This window comes from Acytostelium subglobosum (assembly GCF_000787575.1).
Source record: "Acytostelium subglobosum LB1 DNA, scaffold: scaffold11, whole genome shotgun sequence".
Taxonomy (NCBI): domain Eukaryota; phylum Evosea; class Eumycetozoa; order Acytosteliales; family Acytosteliaceae; genus Acytostelium; species Acytostelium subglobosum.
The window spans coordinates 215,565-238,919 of NW_012236522.1; the positions used below are offsets into that span (position 1 = coordinate 215,565).

The 23,355-nt window shown below is 44.5% G+C and overlaps 9 protein-coding genes across 9 annotated transcripts; 4 read left to right on the top strand and 5 right to left on the bottom strand.

The window, feature by feature from the left end:
• Positions 1-603: 603 nt before the first annotated feature.
• On the bottom strand, positions 604-2,434 carry SAMD00019534_059540 (hypothetical protein; the record flags this gene model as incomplete). Its single annotated transcript, XM_012898552.1, has 2 exons — positions 604-2,174; positions 2,239-2,434. 2 exons carry the CDS (start codon positions 2,432-2,434, stop codon positions 604-606), a joined length of 1,767 nt encoding a protein of 588 aa, XP_012754006.1.
• A 1,029-nt stretch (positions 2,435-3,463) lies between these two features.
• Positions 3,464-4,189, bottom strand: SAMD00019534_059550 (hypothetical protein; the record flags this gene model as incomplete). Its single annotated transcript, XM_012898553.1, has 1 exon — positions 3,464-4,189. The coding sequence occupies one exon, from the start codon at positions 4,187-4,189 to the stop codon at positions 3,464-3,466; it is 726 nt and encodes a 241-aa protein (XP_012754007.1).
• Positions 4,190-6,638: 2,449 nt separating this feature from the next.
• SAMD00019534_059560 (hypothetical protein) lies at positions 6,639-7,529 on the top strand (the record flags this gene model as incomplete). The annotated part of the gene is made up of 1 exon (XM_012898554.1): positions 6,639-7,529. One exon carries the CDS (start codon positions 6,639-6,641, stop codon positions 7,527-7,529), a length of 891 nt encoding a protein of 296 aa, XP_012754008.1.
• A 188-nt stretch (positions 7,530-7,717) lies between these two features.
• SAMD00019534_059570 (hypothetical protein) lies at positions 7,718-8,008 on the bottom strand (the record flags this gene model as incomplete). Its single annotated transcript, XM_012898555.1, has 1 exon — positions 7,718-8,008. One exon carries the CDS (start codon positions 8,006-8,008, stop codon positions 7,718-7,720), a length of 291 nt encoding a protein of 96 aa, XP_012754009.1.
• Positions 8,009-8,336: 328 nt separating this feature from the next.
• Positions 8,337-9,536, top strand: SAMD00019534_059580 (hypothetical protein; the record flags this gene model as incomplete). The annotated part of the gene is made up of 1 exon (XM_012898556.1): positions 8,337-9,536. One exon carries the CDS (start codon positions 8,337-8,339, stop codon positions 9,534-9,536), a length of 1,200 nt encoding a protein of 399 aa, XP_012754010.1.
• A 919-nt stretch (positions 9,537-10,455) lies between these two features.
• SAMD00019534_059590 (hypothetical protein) lies at positions 10,456-12,627 on the top strand (the record flags this gene model as incomplete). The annotated part of the gene is made up of 2 exons (XM_012898557.1): positions 10,456-11,294; positions 11,364-12,627. 2 exons carry the CDS (start codon positions 10,456-10,458, stop codon positions 12,625-12,627), a joined length of 2,103 nt encoding a protein of 700 aa, XP_012754011.1.
• A 512-nt stretch (positions 12,628-13,139) lies between these two features.
• On the top strand, positions 13,140-17,230 carry SAMD00019534_059600 (hypothetical protein; the record flags this gene model as incomplete). Its single annotated transcript, XM_012898558.1, has 4 exons — positions 13,140-14,057; positions 14,146-14,481; positions 14,554-14,763; positions 14,828-17,230. 4 exons carry the CDS (start codon positions 13,140-13,142, stop codon positions 17,228-17,230), a joined length of 3,867 nt encoding a protein of 1,288 aa, XP_012754012.1.
• Positions 17,231-17,281: 51 nt separating this feature from the next.
• SAMD00019534_059610 (hypothetical protein) lies at positions 17,282-19,681 on the bottom strand (the record flags this gene model as incomplete). Its single annotated transcript, XM_012898559.1, has 4 exons — positions 17,282-18,033; positions 18,107-18,846; positions 18,903-19,301; positions 19,380-19,681. The coding sequence occupies 4 exons, from the start codon at positions 19,679-19,681 to the stop codon at positions 17,282-17,284; spliced, it is 2,193 nt and encodes a 730-aa protein (XP_012754013.1).
• Positions 19,682-20,720: 1,039 nt separating this feature from the next.
• Positions 20,721-22,532, bottom strand: SAMD00019534_059620 (hypothetical protein; the record flags this gene model as incomplete). The annotated part of the gene is made up of 5 exons (XM_012898560.1): positions 20,721-20,887; positions 20,969-21,573; positions 21,642-21,868; positions 21,988-22,091; positions 22,418-22,532. Coding segments are annotated over 5 exons (1,218 nt in total), but the record flags the coding sequence as incomplete, so codon positions are not given.
• Between the last annotated feature and the right edge of the window lie 823 nt (positions 22,533-23,355).

A 23,355-nucleotide genomic window follows, 5' to 3' on the forward strand; every position in this document is an offset into this window, starting at 1 on the left:
CTTGATACATTGAATGTGATAATCTTGCAACCATGCATCATTGAGTATGGTGAATCCAAGAGGTAGAAGCTAACTCTGTATAAGAGAGTTGTTAGCATGTTTGAATAAACAACAATGATTGATCGATGATTGGTACATACGGTATCAGTCTTCCATGTTTCAGACACTCGTGTATCCATTGTTTCTGATTGGTGCGTTAACGAGTTAGATTGATTGGTTGGTTGATTGATCGATTGAGGTCAATGAATACATACCCTTACTATAACGAGCTTATGTATTGCGTTTAGCTTTAGAATGTCTCTTGGTAGATCATCCAATGTGTTTGCTACTACATGAGTGATTTTATCTATATGGTTAAGATCACAAAGATGACCTTTAAAGTGTCCAATAATAAGATTGACCTGTTCTACATAATACCAAGGTAGATGAACATAGAAGCATAGGTCAGTGAATAATGGTTGTGTATCTGACATTGAATTACAACTACAACATCATAGTTGAATGAATGAAAGAATGAAGGTTGGCCCAACCTTATTCATTTCAAGATCTAAAGAAGTGTCACTTCTTAGAATCTGTTACAAGTAATTATTTGTTAATGTTTAATTATGACTGCATGAACTTCTTCACAGCATTGATCCTCTTGTTGCGATGTATCAGTTTGTAACTTAGATAACCAAATGTACCTGTGATAAGTAGAACTGCAACAACTCCAATGGGTATCACCCATTTCAATGTCGAATTATCATTGTCAATGATTGGATTGATCACAACATCTTCATCGTCGATGTACTTGAATATATCTATAACGTTTGATGATTGATTACTGACTGTTACAATCACAGATTGCGATGTTCTTGGTGTTGGCTGAGGTATACTGTCCAATGGTATCATGCATGTAAGGTGTGTAGCATCGATTACAGTGATATTCAAACAGTTCACTTGTCCACCAATCATCACTGTTATGTTGTCACTGTGGAAGTTATCACCTTCAATGTTGACCGATCGCACACCTGTCTGATGATCAATGCTCTCACATTTACATCCATGTATAGTTGGTGACTGGTAGTTGAATGTACCTTGAGCAGACACTGTCACACCTCCTTGGACCGTCATGTTGAGTGTATTATTACCTCCAGCACCTGGTCCCATCAAGCATGTTACCAACGACGCACTCACTCTGGTGACATTGTGGCAAAGTGGACTGATGATGACCTCCTGGACATTGAAGTTGAACAACATTCCTTGGATGGATAGCTCTCCTCCTGTCACTGGCGGCGATGATATGTTGGTGATGATCGGTTTGATCACCAAGGCCATGTAGTTGGTCGCATAGACACCACGGTACTGCAATGACAAGCTCATCTCTACACCAACAGGAGTCTGATCGGAAATATCAAACTCGACCAATTGCACTCGTCTGTCCAATCCTGATCGATATAGTTTGTCAGTCCCTTGGAATCTGATGGATGATGGGATGGCTGTCTGGTTCCACAAGTATACCCTGGTCAAGTTGCACATTGCTGAGTCGCCCAATCTCTGTCCAAGTATACCAATCTTGTTGAAATGCTGTATGGCCTTGGTCACAAGTATCTCAGGGACATCATACGAGAAGGTCACGTTGGTATTGGAGTTGGCGCCATCGATAGTTACAATCACAGGTAGATTAGTCCTGTTGATGTATACTTTGTTGGACCATGCTGGCATCAAACACTCCAATGTTGTCTCGCTCCATGTAGTTGGTGTCCTAGGCTCACACTGAGCATTACCAATGCGAATTGATATATTCGAGTATGTCTGATTCCATCTCATGAAAGTCAATCTAGAACCGCTTATTGTAACCAATCCACCTAGGTCACTTGCCGCTGATGTAACTTTGTATACATCTGGTTGTACAATAACTCCAAATGGTTCACCAGTAACATTGGACACTGTTACTACAACAGACTTGACACCAGCATTCTTCCAAAGAAGTGGACTCACTCCTTTAACATTACGCGATGTGGCGTTCAACACCATATGATCAATCTCCACATTGGCTTGCAATGAATGTCCATCCACAGTGACCACAAGATCATTTTTCGAACTATTGTTATTGCTGGCCGCTGTTCCAAAGCTACCTCCATCAATCAATAGTCTATCAGGCGATATCAATGTGATGTTATCAATGTATGGGGCTATGACATTGTTAGACTTTGGACTGATCACCTGACAACGTCCTTGGTACATGTAAGTACTTACGAGCAATTGGTATTTGTATTAACTTGGCAGTTCGATAACCATCATCATAGTAGGCATTGTTATCTAAACCTGGATGTATCAGATCTGATGTGATGTTGAAGTAGACTTGTGATCCATTGGATATTGACAAACTCTCAATCCTCAGATCCAACTTGTCAAAGTATAGTGTTGGACCTACTGTAGTGTTGTTGGACATTATCAAACATGCACCATGTATGGTGAGCAGACCACCTTGTGTAGGTGCACCTTTGATGTCCAGTATAAAGAATGGATTCCATTCGATATAAGTACAATTATTGGATTTGGTACATAGACTCAATGTACCTTCGGTAGGTACATCAAATCCATATTCTATATCTATTATTGATTCATTATTACTATGTATTTTAAAAGTTGTAATTGTATAGTTGGAGTCCGATGTAGTAATACTAATATTATAAATATTAATTATATTCTTTCCAACTAGGGTAGCATTAAAATATCCATATTTGATTGAATCAATCTCTATTTCTTGGCTGAGAACTATTTTTAAAAATATACATATTAATAATAAATGTAATAATAATTTAGACATATTAATAATAAATAATTAATAATAAATAATGTAGTTGGTAATATATTGGATAATGAATGATCAATTGATCGACTGTTATGAATTCATGTACAATACCATACTTGGTAAACTGTCAATCAATACATCATCCTCATCCTCAACTTCATCCTCCTCATTAACCTCATCCATCAATCATCACCAGATATTGTATCCTCCATCAATTCAATGCTTGGGACCATTCAAACTAGATCAATCAAGTAGTACCTTTACTCATTGATATATCCATTCACTCTTTGGACAGATAAAAATAACTTCCACCCATTTCCAGTTACCACTTTGATTGATTGATTGATCAATCACACACACACACACATACAATATGTTGTCGCACCTCGTTGGAAACTGTTATCATTCAATGTTTGATTAATCAATTAGTACTACATAATATATATTAGTTAACATGTTTGTTTATTGGAGGACAGCTAATGTACAGGTCTGGGCACGAAGCAGTAGGCTACGACCGACCCCAGCCAACAGCTGGTTAAGGTTTCAATGATGGACACATGGTTGCTCCGGTCAGGAGCATACATCACATTGGTCCATAGACCGCGCAGTCGCAGTCTGGTAAAATTGATTGATTGATTGATGTGATTGATTGATTGGAGGAGTCACTCAAGACATTGATGGCGAGTCACTATCATCAGTGTTGTTTGAGATTAGACTGTTTATACTGATCGCTGCCAATGATGGTCCAGTAGTTGAGGTGTTGTCGATGCTGTCGCTGGACTTTGATATGGTGGGAGTGATGATACTGGGCAACAGGACAATGTTCTTGGTGGAGGACTCAAGCTCGCGCTTCTTGGTCTTGGAGAAATAGATTCCACAGGCGTTACACAGCGACTTGCATCCATCGGGACCCTTGCGCCACTCTGGCGACTCCTTGGTGCCACAGCGCAGACACACCAAGTCGTCCTCCTGGTCCTTCTTGGGACCGCCCTTGCTCTTCCTGTTGCGACGTGGACGCAGGTCGATAAAGTCCTTCTTCTCGACGTCGGCTGGGATGACTGGTGGGTAGGGCAGCTTGTTCTTCTTGACCCTGTTGATCTTCTTGATGATGCCATCCAGCTCAGAGTGCAACTCATTGAGCATTACCGACCTGTCCCTTGTGACACCATGTTCCTGATCGATCTTTTGGCACAACTCCAACAAGTTGGAAGTCAAACCATAGAAGCCCTTCTTGCTGTTGGTTGATCCTTCCATCAAGTCACTACCAAGGTCTGGCGAGCGTGGACTGAGTGATGCTGGCGAAGGTGGGGTCAATGGGCCAGGTTGATATTGTGTTGGAACTGAAAGATGTTGAGGCTGGGATTGTTGATGCTGTTGATGATGTTGAGGCATTTGAATGAATTGTGGATATTGGAATTGGGAAGAACAGAGGTAGAGTCCGGGAGTTTGGATCGGGGATGTGCCTGGACTTCCAACTTTTGTAAAGTTGATTGAGTGGTGGTGGTGTTGTTGGCCGCCTTGATGTGGCTGGGAAGGGGCATGGGCAGTCGCTGAAGTAGTTGTACTCAACTGAATTGGTGAGACATTATTCAATTGTCTATCATATTGTTGTTGGGTAATATAGTTCAAATAGATATTGTTATTGATATTATAATTGTTGGTATTGGTTGTTGTGTTTGTAGTGGTGTTGGTAGTGTTTGACTTGTTGTTGACTGGCAACGAGTCCAAATGTTTGAATTGATATGGATGGAATAAGTTGGATGATGATTGTGATGGTGATGATGTAGTTGTCTTTGGTGACCTCCTACCAGTGGTAGTAGTAGTTGTATTACTAGTTGTAGTTGTTGTGTTGGTAATCATTCTTGGGTTGGTAGTGGTGGTAGGGACTGGATTGATGAGATTATTGATGTTGTGATTGGACATTACTATTCTGCTATGTTGATCGAATAAGTTATTATTGTTGATGTTGTTGATGTTGTGGTTGATTGGTACTTGATGATCCAATTGTATCATGATGCTGGATGATGGTATGTATGATTATGTATTGTTGTTATACTTTGATTGTATGTATGAATGAATGATTGTGATTGGTATGTCACAACATATTTATACTTGGTCCAGGATAAGTCAAGAGACAAACGGACAGATGGAAGGACAATCAATCTAATGATCCAGCCTATTATTAGGTTAGAAGCCAAGCCAACCCCAATGATGACTTGGTCTAAGTGTCCACATGTGGACAAACCTATTATTAGGTGTGAGGAGGCAGGCACGTCAGCGACATTCGTCGTGTTCCAATGAACTCACTCCACTTCCAAAGGCATGTGATATACAATGATGTTAACAGATGTGATCTACCTAGTGTATGTGATTGATTGACTTGTTGACCTTATTGACAGATGTGTGAATGTGTTTGTTCGTAGTGTCTGTGTTTGACACCGAACCGATTTGATGGACACCATGTTGGGCTTTGGTCCCGCCACCCACATAAAAATTCAAAATGAGTGTGTCAAAAAAGGAACTTGGGCCTGTTTTTGGTTTTTGGTGTGCACTTGTGTCGGGTTTCAAAGACTTTGAACCTGGATCACCACTTGTCAACAAGCACACAAACAAGAGACTCTATGTGTATGCTAGGATTGGTCACTGATCAATGACATGTCTACAAGTGTATATGTATGTACATACATTACGTTAGTTGGTGCCTGACACTTACACAACACTGTTGTTGTTATTGTTGCCAAATGTACTACTTTAGAGCTCAATTTAGTTTGTTTGATTGATCTGATCGATTGATTGATTGTTGGTTATCTAAAGTATGAACATCTCATTCCAAACCATCTATCTTGATCAATAAGCCAGTATCTATATATCTTTGTGTCTTTGTCCATGCTTGAGTAAGCTCACACATAACCTGGGTTGTGATGGTCCGATTGCTGGTCTGATCGACCCCTCAACTTGGGCTCATTGGTTTAGAGGGAGGGTCTGTTCGATAGATGAATGAGAGGTTAACTGGGTGTGACAGTGTTGGACCCTTCATTCATATCATTGATATCAAATTGGAGGTACATTATACATATTTGTGATGATTGTTTAAATCACATCATTGTTGTTAAGTTATCGTTAACGATGACCACTGGCGAGGAATCAATGATGTTGAAAATTAATGAACTTCGTTTAACTAGACCCAAAGAGGGAGTGCACAGTTGAGATCTTGTCTCACACTTAATTATGTGAGAGGAGAAAAAATCAACTGTGAACTCAATGTGCACTCGCCCTTTGTTTGGTCAATCATTGTTGGTTGACTTTGAAATCTCACAACAACGCAATGTCATAGCAATAGCAACATGTAATAGCCAGCAGCAATCTCAGTGTGTAGTCAACAGCATCAACCACAGCAACACCAATATCAAATGAATGAATGAATGAATGATTGATTGAATATTAATACAATATACATACAAGTAATAAGAGTAATAAATAATGATACTTTGTCAAATAATATATAAGAAGATATTGGATTACTTATGGATACATTGTAGAAAGAGAGAGAAGAGATGGTTCTTGGAGTTGTCTACTGTTTGTTGGTCATTTCATTAGTAGTTTTGTACGAACATTCAAAGGTACACCAGAGCAACTAGACCAATTGATAACCAAACACCACCTCGATAACAAGTACTCATTGTGGCGATCGGTCAATCTCACTGGTGTCAGACTGCCCAGCTGGCAGCTCAATGACCACCATCCAGACCAAGCATTTGAGCATCTTTGTAAGCTGGCGCCACAACTCACCGACATCGTATTCAACATTGACTATTATGGGGATCTGGTGGAGAGCGGTCTGATGCCGACAAGACTGTCGCTCACCATCGACATTGTGTGGCCGTACGATCAGGAGTTGAACGACAACACCATCAAGTCAATCGAAGCAATGGCGCCAACAGTCACACATCTTGACCTGGCCTTGGCAATCAAGTCCAGAGACCATGATACCCTGTGCCAGACCATGTGCGACCTGCTCTTCAATCACTTTATTTATCTGACGTGTCTGCGCCTCTATGATGCCGAGGTGGGCTTCACCGACTACATCAGCAGGGATGAGATGCGTCCAATATTCTTTGATGGTCTGCTTCGGATGAAGAATCTCCAACAATTGACATTGATCATTACATCGTGGCGCGATTCATCTCCATTGTCAACAGGCTTTACTCGCGATCTGTGCAACTATCTTACCAAACAACAATCGTTGACCAGTCTCAAGTGTGATGTGGATGACCCTGAGCTCCTCGTACTGTTACTCCAATCCGATCATCCATCAATTGCCAATATCCAAGATCTTAGTCTTGATGTCGATGTATTGGTCCCTGTCAAGAGGTCGTTGGACAAGCTGACTTACACTCCCAATTACCCTGGCACACCTGGTGGCCACCTCGCAGACTTGGCCAATGTCACATGCTTCACAATCAAAGGTATCTCAATGAGGAGATTGTCAAGGTTGTTGAAAGAGGCTATTGGTATACGTGAGCTTACATGTTTGAATGTTGAACGCTCAGGTAACAGCTCCGATCAAGATTTGATTGAAGGTATAGATTCCAATCTAATGTTGGAACAACTATACATCAGCTTCCTCGATGGATATGAGCCGGCCAATGATGTCATGGAATCAATCAACACAGTCATCCAAGATCATCCAACCATCAGGAATAAAGACACCTGGTCCATCACCGCGACCTGAGTCTCGCGCCAAACTTCAAAAAGGGGTGTTTTGGGCTCAAAACCTCCAAGAATGAATGCAACATTCGTCTGTTTAATCTTATTATTCACATGCATCTTTAAAAGATAGAGATAATAGATATATATATTGTTTGTTGTAATTATATAGAGAGAGAGGAAGTAGGTGGAACAAATGGTACTGAATGGTAGTCATGTAGGAGGTGGATATATAATAATAGATGAGAATGACTGTGAAACACAACAACAAACAACAATGAGGACAAGGCGAAGTAGCAAACTGTTGAGTACTCCATCACCATCAACGACACCGACAAAAACAAAGACAACGTCTACGACTACAAAGACGACAAAGACACAGACACAGACACCGATAAAGACAAACACATTGAATACAAAGACGGCCGCATCCACTACAAGACTGAAGACGAAACAACAACCACCACCCTCTCCGCCACCAGAGGACAATGTTACCATTGCCATTGATTCGCCAACTACTCAACTGGGGTCACCTGCCTACGATTATAGAGATGGCCATGGCAGTGCCAATGATGACGATGACAATGACTGGAGCGACAATAGTGTGTCAGTAAAGAATATAACAAAGAAGGAACAGGAGGTATCATGTGACACAAAAATAACAAGATCATGGCAGTTGGCCAAGGACAATGAGAAGAAAGCGGCACTGACATTGGAGAGCAAGGAGAAGCGAACAAGGAAGCAACGTTCAGAATCAGTGGACGAGTATTATAATTACACACCGACGACACAAACAAAGAGACCGCGACGAACAAGTACATCTGTCATTGAAATGCCCCCTACGCCTCCGCCAAGGCGTGGTCCTGGGCGTCCACTGGGTAGCAAGACCAATCACTTCAGGCATTTGGTGGGGACAGCGGCGGCTGCTGCCTCAGGCATATCAACAAAACAGTCACCGACCAGAAGTCCTGTCGATGAGAAGAAGACAAAGACAATGGACAACAAGAGCAACAAGAACATCACAGCAGACTCGCATACCGATGAGGACAATGATGATGAGCGTGCAGAGTTTGTCAAGGTCATCAAGTCAGACCCATCAAAGCTGGAACACGCGGCAATGAACTGGGACCCGAATCGTCGACGCCTCACATACTTTGAATGGTTGGGCGTGTATGATCGCCTGCGCGAAGGCATTGACAACAAGGTTCTCAAGAAATACAAGGCACACAGCAAGGAGACATATGGCGAGGTCAATCCAAAGTTCATCCTGCATCTGCTCGCGGAGGGACTACTCCACGAGGACGACGTGCTGCTGGACGTTGGCTGCGCGCTGGGCAATGTTCTGTTCCAGGTGGCGTCGATGGTCGGCTGTCGCGCAATTGGAATCGAGATTAGACGCGACCTTTACGAGCTGTCCAGTGACATGTTGGTGCGATACAAGGAGATAGCGGCCGAAAAGGGCCTGCATGAATCATCACAGCGCATCGAGATACACCATGGCGACGCGGTGACCTCGCCACTTCCCATCTCAGACTGCACGATAATCTTTATGAACAACGTCAAGTTCACGCCCGAGATGGACATCCAACTGATGCAGCGACTGAAGCAGGAGGCCAGACATCGCACCAAGATCATCACAACGCGCAGTCTGTGGCCGCGTCCAACGCAGCGATCTCTGTCTGGAAACTCAATGTGGAAGATATTTAAGAGGCCCTACAAAGAGATACAGGGCGAGGAGAATAGTGCCTCGTGGGACTCAAAGCCCCTGAGCGCATTTGTATTCACAATCAACAACGAGAGCAATGGGCCGCCTCATAAGAAGCCAGAGGTGAAGGTGGTCCAGCAGCAGCCACAAGCATCAATAATAGAGTGCGATCAACAACCAGCAATGCCATGGCTCCACGAGGGGCCATTGTCACAAAAGCAACAACAGCAACAGCAACAACAGAAGCGGCGTCAGCATCAACAGCAACAAAAGAAACAGATGAAGATGAATAAGGAACAAGCGGACCAAACATGTATAATTCAATAATTGCCAGGTAGGGGACCTAACCTTGTTTGTGGTCCTTCCTCCCTTGGGTGTGAGCCTCTGGCGTGCACCAACACATATATATTCTCTCTCTCTTCCACACATAACATTCTCATTCTTTCGCGCACTCTCACTGCTACTGTAGCATTCACTCAACAACACAAATGACATCCAACTGATTGCTTTGGCAACAGTACTGCAGACTCCCCACCCACAAGGCCCATGTGATGATATGTGTGTGGTTCACATCAATCAATCACATATAACTTGATCAATCAAACACATACACTCATTTACACACACACACAACACGATCACACACCATCCATCAATCACATTTATCACCTTTGTCACATGGAGCACACACACGTTTGGATGTCAGGTGATCAATCAGTTCAACATAATCAAACACAATGGAGGCACACAACACAACATCCAGGCGTAGCCAGCCAGCATACTACCAGTTGCAGTGGATTTAAGTGTGGCATGGCATGATGGACCAGCAGCTCACTCTCTGCAGTACACATAAATATTTTATACATGTGCTCTGCAGATGGATAGATGGATGGATGGCAATCAAAAGTGATAGAGAGAGAGCCCTCTACTGTCAACGTGGATGAATGAATGGATGGTGTGAGTGGAGTGTAATGGATTGGATTGATTGATGTAGTACACAAAGTAGAAGGCATGTTATAATATTTATTGATTGGGATCATCATCATCAGCAAAGTCAGTCATTCATTCAGTAATCACTAACAACTTTCCATCTATCAATCAATCATTCAATCCTATAATATTTATTATTCATATATACACATAATATCCATCCATCAATCAAGGTAGTCACCTGATTGACATACATATACAACACAAGAAAGAGATAGATATAAGTTCATTGACTGACCTGGATATATATAGAGGAATGGGCAAAGTCAAATCCAAGAAACAGGTTCTCGCCAACCTGATGTCTAAGGACACGATGCGTGCAGTATGGCAGCGCTTTGTAATGATGTTTGGTATGGACTATAGATCACTGGCCGCCTACCGTTTCACGATGGGCTGTTGTGTGATGGGCGACATTGTTGAACGCATGGGTGACCTCTACACTATTTACACCGAGAACGGTCTGTTCCCGCGTCACCTCATCGTCACCAAGTACTCGTCCAACTACTTTGTGCCGATCCATTTGGCCAACACCAGCTGGTGGGCCCAGCTCTGCTTCTTCTTGATCCACTTCTTCTTTGCTTTCAACATGGCAATTGGCAACCGCACCAAGCTTTACTCGTTCCTCACCTGGGCCATGACCGTGTCGCTGCAGGCCTACGTCGGCCTGGTCGGCCACGGTGGCGATGTCTACTTCCGCATCTTGCTATTCTTCACCATCTTCTTGCCGACCGCCGAGTGTTTCTCCGTGGACAAATGGACGTTTGCCAACAACTCGTCGACAATGGCACGAGACGAGGAGCAATCCCCACTCGTCGAGGTGACCACCGTCGATGAAGCCAAGTCCGAGAGTGATGCCCGTGCCAATGGTGCACCCAAAGTGCGCGAGAGCTATGCCGAGTCACTCAACAAGCATCGTTTCATCTCCTTTGCCACCATCCTAGTCCTGCTCCAGATGTCCTGCATGTACGTCGCATCCTACTTCCACAAGTACGGTGAGGAATGGAAGAACGGAGAAGCCACCTTCTACGCCATCAGTCTCGACTACTTCCAAACCCCATTCGCTCGCATGCTCCTTCCATGGAGGACCACCCTCAAGTATGTTTGGAACTATTCCATGATCACCTGATTGATCACACACTTACACACTCCCCCATAACACACCAGGTTGATGACACTCGCAGTTGCCAAGTGGGAGTTCATTGGAGCATTCTGCTGGTACATGCCATTCTACACTGATTACTTGAGGATATTGGGAGCAGTTGGATTTATGGCGTTGCATGCTGGATTCGTGTCTTGCCTCCGTCTCGGCCTTTTCTTCTGGGTGTGTTTCTGCGCACAGACTATCAACTTGTCACCAGTGTTCTGGGAGTATACCTTTGGCTTCTTTGAACGCCGTCTGATGAAGGGCGCACGCCCACTGCGTGTGTTCTACAACACCTCATCACCACTCAGCCAGTATACCACACTCATCATGAAGACCTTCTTCATCCTGCCCACATGCGCCATCTACGCACCAATGGACAAGATTCAGGAGGAGCCCGCCATGGCCATGTCCATGTCGACCATCAACACCACACCATTCGGCAGCGACGACGAGCAGAGCAAGCGCAGAAGGATTGGTGACGACTGGTTCGTCACGATCGATGGAAATGGAATCCGTCGCAAGAACCTGGCCGCACTCAACCACCTGGCCAGCAAGTCGCCACTGCTGTTCGCCTTCGCCTGGCTGTTTAGCAAGGTGCCCGAGGTCGTCTGCTCGGTCGCTGGCAAGATCGTCAACCTCATCCACATCAAGACACAAGAGTCGCAGGCATGCACCCGTCGCCCATCAGTCTACATCCGCCGCAGACATCACCGTCGCCCCTCGCACCGCATCTTCTCCGTCTACAACAACACGGTCTGCCTGATCATGTGCTACCTTGTGCTGGGCTTCAACCTGAACATCTTCCACCACACGATCCCCGGCTGGGGCTTCAAATGGACGCAGTTGGCATTCCTCCTGCGCTTCGACCAGGGCTGGAACATGTTCAGTCCCGCACCACCCAAGGTGCACTGGTGGCACGCGATACACGGCGTGTTGGATGACGGGACGCGAGTCGAGCTGTTCAAGGACAACGCCTTCCACGACCTGCTCACCAACATCAACTACAAGGTGGACTTTGAGAAGCCCGTGCCCTTCGACACGACGTACGGCAACCATCGTTGGTTCAAGTTCTGGGAGAATGGCTACAACCAGTTTGGCTCGGAGGGTCTCCGTTTGGAGACGGGTCGGTACATCTGCAGGCAGTTCAACAGCGTGAACTTTGGCGATAAGATGCTACACAGCTTCACCGTGTACTTTGTTCACGAGTTTATGAATCTCGATGGTACTGTCACTGCGCCACAACATCAATCACTATGGAATCATATATGCTATGAGAAGAAATAACTAAAGTTATCGGCTGGCTCACTCATTATGATTGGTTGATGGGTCAACAACATCCCCTCTGGATAATAAATAAATATAAATATTAATATTAATAATAATAATAATAATAATTAATATTAGTATCAACTTTGTTGATGATTGGATTGACCCGTTACCAATCACGACAACAACTTGTTTGAATTTGAAAATAGTCTTACTAATACAATGGATATTTGTGGGGGTAGATGAAGAAGCATGCAAATAACAACAACAATGTGGGGGATTCCGAATGTAGTGGTTGTCTTCATGCAAAGACAGACTCTGTTCTGTTGTAGTTGTTATTTGTTTATTCATTGCATCCTTCACTCATACACATACATAAATACATACACACATACGTATACACATATACTCAACAACAACATACTCATACAGTATCACATAAGGTTATACTTTAAGTTATTAATATACATTCATTCATCTTTAGACATCAAAACAGTTTAAATATATCCAATTAGATATATATATTGATCATGGAGACTGACGATGGACAGTATCATCAACATGATAATGTCGATGTTGGTGTACAACAAGAAGAACAACAACATCAAGTAGAATATACTTATGAGAATCAGGAGGAACATCAACAACAACATTATGATAATGCAGAGCAACAGGAGTATGAACATGAACATGGACATGTTCATAATGAAGATCAACAGCAACAGGAAGAGGTACAACACACAGATTATCAACAACAATATACTTATGATAATCAGGAGGAGCAGCAATATGAACAGCAATATGAACAACAACATTATAATGTTGAGGAACATACGCCTCAACAAGAGGAGGTGCAGGAACATCAACAACATTATGATGCTGACTATGAGCAACAACAACAGGCCGTGGACAATAGTACATCTTATGATGAATACACACAGACAAGTGAGGAACAACCTCAACATGACACAACGGACAACCATGTACAACACGACGAACAACTGGCGCAACACCAGGATCATCAAGACCAATATGCATCATACGAAACCGAACAACAACCACAACAAGAGCCGGAACAAGCACAAGAACAGGGAGAAGAACAAGGAGAAGAACAACCATACTATGACCAGTCTAGCGAAGGATATACCTCACCTTCGTTATTGAGCCACACGTCACAGACACAGGACTCGATGTCTGTGTATGCAGAGAGTGAGGGACAGGCCGAAACAGATGGAGAGGTGGCCAGCTGCTACTCCCCACTGTCCGTCCACCAAGAGACCGATTCAAACGTGGCGCTATCCGAGAGCATCGATGTCAGTAGCGTGGGTAGCACGCCCGAGCACTTTGACGAAACATTCGACAGCACCCTCAGCCACAGGAGCAGACTGATCCGCGAGGTTGTCAGCTCCGAACGATCATTCTCCAATCATCTCAACTCTGTCATCACTGTATGTTAGTTTGTGTCCATGCCATGGCATGTCCTCTCGACCGACCCTCACCGACTAACAAATTCACTCAATTTGAACAAACAAACAGCTTTACTTGGAGCCACTGAGGAACAACAGGCCAGCCATTTTGGAGAAGGAGCACTTTGAATCGATATTCTCCTGTATTGAGACGATCAAACAGATGAGTGATGAGGTTCTCGTGGAGTTGGACGAAGCGATCAAGTCTGGCAATGAGAATGTTGCCAAGCCATTCTTGTCAAGGATGGCCAGATACAAGGACTACCTTCAATATGGCAAGAATCATGGTATTGCCATCGAGCTGATAGCCAAGCTAATGGAGAAGAAGCCATCCTTTGTCACATTCATTCACGGTGTTAGGGATACCCAAGCACAGCAGTCTAGATTGGACCTTCAGGCATACCTTGTAAGTTATTGATCGAGTGCATGATGATGGACATGGACATGTTCTAACACTGGATACCAATACTTTGTTTAGATCATGCCAGTACAGAGAATGCCAAGGATCAAGTTGTTGTTCAATGAGATATTGGACCAGACTGAGCCTGAACACATTGATTATCATGATATCAAGAACTTCCTAGAGTTCATCTCAAAGGCTACAAAGGACATGAATGAGGAGATTAGGAAACAGGAGAACAAGCTCAAGGTCGAGAAGATCCAGAACGAGCTGGCTGGAGGCCCAAGGGTATGTTGTACACATTGTCCGCGCCACAATCCATTGGTGACCAAGCTAACATCCATTATCTCAGATCATAAGTGAAGGAAGAGTATTTGTTAGAGAGGGAACTTTGATGAAGGTGTGCCGCAAGGTACCAAAGCCACGCTTCTTCTTCTTGTTCTCAGATATACTCATCTACGCTACAAAGTCAACGCCAATCATGCAGTCTGGATCATCTACAAACATGGCTCAACAAGCCAACACTCATTTTGTGTTCCATCGATTGATGAAGTTGAAGGACATCAAGATCAAGGACCTGCCTGACAAGGACACGCAAAAGAATGCCTTCCAAATCATCAGCACGACAGAGAAGTCATTCACCGTCTACACCGAGACGCCAAAGGAGAAGACCAACTGGCTCGATGACCTCAGACAGCTGGGAGGCGGAGGCGGTACCAAACAAGGAGAGGACGGTGTCGAGGTGCCAGTGTGGGTGCCCGACAAGGACGCGTCCAAGTGCATGTTCTGCAATGACTCATTCACCATCATCAATCGTAGACATCACTGCAGGAACTGTGGCAAGGTCGTATGTGGCTCGTGCAGTCCCGCCAAGAAGCTACTGCCTCACGTCAAGAAGGACAAGCCCGTGAGAGTGTGTCTGTATTGCTACGACTTTATCACAATGTCTGGTAGTGGACATGGCCATGATCTCAGCACTGTTGGTGGCGCTGGTGCTCCTCGCTCAATGACACCACCCAACCCCGCGATGACAGGAAGTGGCGTGCGCTCCAGTGCGATGTTCAAGCTCAACTCACTCCTCGGAGATAAGAACTCAAAGAGACGCTCGACAATGTATCCCAACAGCAATGGCCAGTCACAGGACCCCTCGGCCAGCTCACCCAACCTGACCTCATCGGGTGGAGGCAAGCGTGACACCATCACTGGCAAGTTCCGTCGACTGAAACACGTGATCAAGAAGGATGGATCGGACGACAGGCCAAGCCACAGCACCTTGGATCGTACCAACTCTGATCCTCACTTGATCACCAGGACCAAGCCTGTTGGTACACCAATGACAGGCTCTGTGCCCATTCTTCCTGTGGCCGCACCAGTCCCCTCACGACCAGACCGCAACAGTCGAATCATCTCGACAACTACACCACCGGCCCCAACAACAACAACGGCCCCACCTGTTGTCACGGCTCATCCCCCAGTCAACAACAATGTACAGCCATCGGCATTCAATCCAATGGTGGCTCCACCTGTCCCCAACCGAGGACTGCGAAAGGCACCAGCTGTCACCCAGTCGCCTCCACCTCCAACAAACAATGTACAACAGATCCATCACCCACATGCATTCCAACAACAACATCAACTATTCCAACAACAGCATCAACAATATCAACAGCAACAGCAACAGCAGCATTCATCCCCACCTCTGCCATCGAAACCTACTTCACCTGGCTTGGCACCAGTTGTTCCAAGACCAATCCCCACCAACTCCAACACCAGAACACATACGACTACACCAACTACACACTCACAAGTCACAACTCCACCTAGCAACGTCCCAAGAGTGGCCAGCACATCGTACAAGCTTGCTCCAGTTCCTACACCTGTGCCACACACAACAACAACAACAGAGCCCCAACAACGTAGGAGTATACCTCCAAGGGATAGCCTGGCGCCAGTATCCCCAAGGAAGCCTATTTCTCCAAGGAAGCCAATGGCATCGCCCTCCCACAACCATGAGAGCCCTAGCAAGCGTGTTGGATCAAGCGAGATTGTGCGCTCAAGCACTGGATCAGTCTCGAGTATCATTCAGAACTTCAACAAACTGGCCACTACACCAACAACATCTCCCACCCTGCAATCCAGTGTCCAAGAGAGTAGACGCAAGAGCAACCAGATGGCACCGCTCGATGAGACACAGCCAGCACCATTCCCAAGGCGATCAAACCCACCTCTGAGACCTACAAGCACCAATCTTGGACTAGCAACAGTGGAAGAGGTGCAGACACCTCCAAAGGAGATCCAACCACAGCCAGCTACACTCCAAAGACGATCAAACCCACCTTTGAAGCCTATGGTCGTTCCAACGGCAACAACTCAAGCCAATCCAATCGCTACTCCCATACCTTCGTCCAGCGTCCATCAACCAGTACCTCGCACTACTGAGCCACGCCCACTACCCAAGCCAACTGGCTTCCCGTTGATGGGCAGCGTAACCAATCACACAACAAGCGGCAGAGCTTTACCAACCCCTCCAAAGACTACATCAGTCCATACTCAACCTCAACAACCCACTCTTGACCCAACACCTGTCACCGCCGCCACACCAACAGCAACTCCTCCGACTCATCACCAACCATTGACAAAAGAACCGATCAATCCATCATCTACCAACTCACCTCCACTGAGGGCAAACCCTCCACCCAAACCCAAGTCACTACGACCAAATGTACTTCCACCAACACCACAAAAGCAAACGTAGTAATACACAGAACATGGATAATTGTAAATACATCTAGTATCTTTTAATATATTACATTATGGAGCAGCTTGCGCCTTCTTTCTTGGAAGCCTTTCCACTTGGTTGCAACTTCTTACGCATTGTCAACTCAATGTCCTTGATCTGTTCGTGGCTCATGTATTGGGAATAGGTGAAGCTGTCCAACACTGAGTATACTGCTGCCAGTGATTGCATGCTGACTTGGACCGAGTTTGGGACCACTCCATCGCTCTTAAGGCCAGCCACAAAGATTGGTTTGGTCAACTCTCTCTGTCTAACCATTGACAACAACAATGGTAGTTGCTCCATGCATTTGGCATCGGTCATATCCAGACAGATGACAAAGCATGATGCATCTCTGAACTCGTCCACGGTAATATGTGTCTTCTCTCTGAATTGAATGCTACCCTTATAGTTCTTGGCAACGAATGAGATGGATCTTGTGAACGTGGTCTTTCCAACTTTATCAGCGCCAATGACCATTGCAGAGAGGTATGGTGAAGTCACTGGCATCGAACTGATCTGGTAGTTGAAGTTGAAAATGGTGACTGGGACCAATGGCTCGGGAGGTGGTGGTGGAGTATAAACAACTACTGGAGCTGGTGGAGGTGTTGAGGTGGATGGAGTAGGAGTTGGTAATGGAGTTGGTGAGCTGGCGATTGAGCTACTAGATGTTGCAGTTGAGGATCTTGAACTGTATGTGCTCGAGGAAGTGTTGGTCTGGGCCTCCTTCTCCAATTCTCTCTTGTGCTTGAAGTATCCAATCTCTGGAATGAAGAAGTATCCTGTGGTTGAGTAGTCGATTGAGAAGTCGTACCAGTTCTCATCTACCCTTGGCTTGGTTGGAACTCCATATACCTTTGAGATAACCTTGGAGGTGGGAGAGGTGGTAGTTGATGTTGTTGTCGTTGTGGTGGTGGATGTAGTTGGAGCGTCCTTGGACTCTTCGCTGATTGGTTTGGCAAACGGTGTCTGGTGATGGAGCTGGGACAGTGCTCTCGACCGTAAAGTTCTCTTGATTGAGGTCATTCAGGATCTGCTTGAGGTCTGAATCGCCTTCCTTGGCAATCTCCTTCTCGTACTCTTTGAACTTCTTGGATGACGCCTCACGGTAACAAATGGCCAAGAACATCTCGGTGATGAGGTTGAACTTGTTGAATGTAATGCAGATGCCTCCAGTTCGCTCTGCAATCTCATCGTAAAAGACACAACGTCCAAGTGCCTTGACACCATAGACCTTGATGCCCATGTTGTGGAGATCATCACACTCCTTGAACCAGTTGATCTTCAAGTCAGTGTATGATGGTGGATGTGGATTGGCGTCTCCAATCATAACGAATGCTTTGGATGTGTGAGTTGACCAAGACAACTCCTTGGCACGATATAATGCATACTCGTAGGCCTCCGGTGAGTCTCCACCATTAGTGTCTGGCACCTTGTTGATAAAGGACACCAAGTCCTCAACATTCTGAGTCAAGTCCAATGTTGTCAACACATCCTTCTTGTCGCAATAGTCTCCAAGACCCATAATACCAATACGAATGTTTGGAATGTCCCTCATCAATCTTGTAACAGTGTTCTTCACTTGTGTACGTACACTATAGTGGATCCAAAGTTAGTTAGGTTACTTGGGCTGGCCCTTAATGGCACTTACTTCTTAATGATTGATGACATTGATCCAGTTGTATCGAAACAGAATACGACCTCAACATCAGATGAGATGGAGGATTCCACAAAGCTACTAAGGAGACCATCGGCATCAAACTGCTCCTCCTCTTGTTGAATGATTGGGGCTGACTCAACTGATGATGACTTGTATGTTACAGGACTTGGAGCATCCTTCATCTTCATTGACCCATAAGTAGGAATGTAAGGCTCTACTGTTTTGTAGACTGGCTTCTCGACCAATGACAACTCGACCACCTCAAAGTTCTTAAAGTGATCCTGGATCAATGTATAATTGTATAATGGTGCTGGATTGCCTGGAACATGAACAGCGATCGTTGAGTTGGACAGTTGTGGAATTGACTCCCTCAATGTGTTCTTGATTTGGCTGTGATGGTATGATGGATGGTGGATGTGTATTAGTAAGATTGATTGATTGATTGAGTGAGTGATCCAACTCACTTACCTAATCATATGACTGATTTGAAGACCGGCATTGTTTGGCATGGCCAGTGGATACTCATTCTCTTTGTATCTAACAGTGAACTTTAACTCCTTGATGACGATCATGTGAATGGTACTCTCCTTCTTTACACCACATCCTCCAATGGTACCCTTTGACAACTTGTCACCAGCAAACAACAACTCGAATTGGAATCGTTTGTACTCTGTTCTCTCTCCAACTTTATTGTAGAGCACCTCTGTAGAGTCCTCTGGCTGCACATCCAAACTGAATGTGATTGTTGGTGTCTTTACCAATATTAACATTATTATATTATATTATATTATATATATATATGATGCTTATACAACTATGAATGAATGAATGAATGAATGGACTTGGATGTGTCCTGGATGATCATTTACTAACTTACTTCTGTCTTTTAGTATCAATGGACACGCCCTTTTGTGATCTAAAATTAACATTGTGTGTGGACTTCCACCTTCAAATCTTGTGGTTCATCGAATTGGATTTGACGATTGTGATTGATTCTTTTGAGTGAGGTGTGTGAAGTTGGAATGGATATGGAATGGTCATTGGATTGAGTGAATGAGAGGAATGTTATGTATGGTTGAGAGGAGGTGACATTTATTGTTGATGAACATGGTATTGTTTGTTGAATGATTGGTTTGCATTGGGTTTGATTGATTGATTGGTGGACTCTATACACACTTGTACAAGCGCAGCATGGATTGAATGCTAGTGATGACCAAGGGGGTCTCCAGCAATGAGGCGGAGATGGAGGCGGAGGTGGAGAGATGGAGATGGAGGTGGTGTAGTGTGGCGTATTATGTTACATAACAACCATTGGAAGGTAGAGCAGGTAGGTAGGGTAGGTCGGTAGGTGGGTGGAGATGGATGGGATGCGGGTAAAGGCCTATTACGAACCTGGAGCCTTCTTTTCGGAATCCTTGTGGATTGAGTTGATTGTGAAGGAGAGCTTCAATGAGTTATTTCCTTCTATCTTTGAATTGTTGGCAATCTATAATTGATGATGGAGGATGGTGATGATGTGAGTGAGTTGTACATGGCCGAGCGGTTCATCCTAACATACTGCTAATGCCTCTGTTGCAGTCTTGACATCGCTAAATTCAATCAATCCCATTTGTTTCAAACTGGCACTATATGAGTGAGGACGAAGAGGAGTGTAAGTAGAGTGTTGAGAAGGCTTGATGTCATGTCGCATGCCTGGGATACATACGGTTGGGGTGGGAAGAACTTGAGTTGAGTTGGTGCGCTAGCTCCAAGATTTACAAAGTGCTGTGGCAGAGGGCATGGAGGCAGTTGGTTAGAACATCATCATTGAGTAGTCTCACACTCTATCGATGGTACTAGTAGACTTACATTGATCAAATCTTGCTCTGAGAATGTGTTGGGTACATTTAAAAAGTGGAGAGTTGCCGATGGTTTGTATATATTCTTGTATGTGTTGCCACCTGCCTTGAATCGATTGTAAGGTGAGTCGGTGTAGTCTTGACATTGGAAGTGAAGGAGGGAAGGAGGGAGGGACATTAGTGCGATGCCATGAACAAGAAGTATCTAGCCAATCTTACCTTTTGTCTTGTCAGAGTCTGCGATTGATTGATGCCTTGAGTGGAACACTTGTAACTTCTGGCCAAAGACCAACACTTGATTTAAACAGTGGATGGCAGAGTCGGCCATTACAGAGTCGGCCATCTGTATCATGGCACCAGCCTTGGTGGCGTGGAGCATCTTGACCTTGACCACTGTGCCGTACAGACAGAACAGGTTGAACAGGTGATCAGATGTGACGTTCTCGGGCAGCTTGTGCACCATGATGACGCTGGATGGCATGCCTGCCTGCTCCATTGGGTAGCCCATGAAGCCGGGGTGCACCTGTGGCTGGGTGGGATAGGCAGCGGGTGGCGCCATCACATTGCCGTAGGGCGAGGCCATTGGCTTGCCGTACGAAGAGGCGGCAGCAGCCTGAGGGAATGCACCGTATGGTGATGCTTGTGGTGGGATCATTCCAGTCTGGTATGGATCCAATGTGTAATCAAACGTCTTATCATCGTTCTGTCTAACGTTCAAGGTGCTCACACGAGCAAAGTCGATCTGTAAAGTGCAGCTGCCTGTGTAGATGTCCTGTCCATTGAGTGCCTCCTTGGCAGCCCATGCCGAGTATGACAATTCGAACCTGGTTGGTGAGGGAGGTGATGGTAAGCATGTGACCCCAGTTGGCCTCTGCATACGAGCGAGACTTACTCAACAAATGCTTGGATGCCTTTCTTTTGGAAGATGACTATCTTGAGGACGCGACCATATGGTGACATGATGGTGTGGAGCACATTGGTTGTGATTGGGTAGAGTGGCGTCATGATGGAGCAGAGCAAGATGTTGCCTGCACTCTGTTGTGGTGCCGCGCCCATAGGGGCATTGCTCTTCTTTGATGGTTGATTCAAATGTTGGCTCTTAGAGTAAGAGAATTGTATCTAATTATTTGTTTGATTGATTGACGGAGTTTGAGTTAGTAGTCACGCGCACGCTTGAGCGTTGATGTTGTGGCCGGCGGGCTAATGCTTGTTGCTTGATGCTATTGGTGATATCAAACTTTTTGTCCGTATAAGCTGATGGGCGTCGTGGAGTCGATGATGGCTGTTGAGGATTGTATCGAATCCATCTCAATCAATGCTTGTCCTTTACGCAATATGCAAACTTTGATGCATTGATTGATCGATTGATTGATTGATGGGATACGACGATGACGACGAGTTGGTGGGATGTGGCATGAAGCGAAGGGAAGCGAAGCGATGGAGAGAGTGCGAGCAAGCGATCGAGCGAGGGAGTGAAGGGCAACATGCATGTGATCAGATTGGTTGATTGATCGAGGGAGGTATTGGATTGAAGGAAAGGAAAGGAAAGTAGTAGTGTGTGATTAGGATGAGTGATCATTGTAAGGTTGGGTATACCCAAGGAGGGAGGGTAGGATTTGTTGATATGGTTGTGTGATCAACAACAAGTGCTGTTCATTAAATGCTTACCGTTCTCAACACGTCCATAGGACGAAAGAAGTGATCTCAAATCCACTTCAGTGGCAGTCAATGGTAATCCTCTACAATGTACAACGGCACTTGGTCCTGATATTTGTTCACCGCTACATGAATGAATGATTGAATGAATGAATGAGTGAGTGAGTATATACGTCAAGACATGCATTCATAGTACTACTAACTACACTACATACTAGTCTGATGATGTAGAGTTGTCCACTTTGATTCTCTTGTGATATGTGTCACTACTGTTCATTGACATGTCATAGTTGCCAGCTGGGATGTTGCTGTAGTAGTCAACTTCATCCTCTGCATACTCTCTCTTCTTTACTGAATCCATTATTTATAAATATAAAGAAGGTTTATGTGTGTGTTGAAGTTGATTTAATATATATATATTAATAATAATAATATATTAATAAATTATGAATGAATGAATGGAAGAATCAAGAGAAGTGCAAGTTCGCGCTCCAAACATGCATCTGAAGCCATGACTGAAACTCTCTGAAGAATTTTATCGTGGTTCATTTATTTTTTTTTCAAACCTTTTCACAGCCATCACCACAATGATCATTTAATTAACAATTCGACAACATTTTGTTATTGGGTCTCGAGGATATATGGAATGATTCCATCAAGCTACACATCTTTCAATATATACATAGTTCAAAATACAAATTTGAAACCTAGTGATTCAATCTCTAAGACTACGTCATATTCCACATCCATACTTTGTTATCGAAAAGAGATATAGAGGACGAGGAGTCTATATATATAAATATATTATAAAACTCATTGACAAGTTATCACTTGATAGTTGTACATAATAATAGTGTTTCAAAAAAATTTCACCACATCACTCTCATTGTTTTGAAAGACGAGTCGAGTCGTCTGCATTCACAAAACAATGATTTTTTTTAATTTTGTTT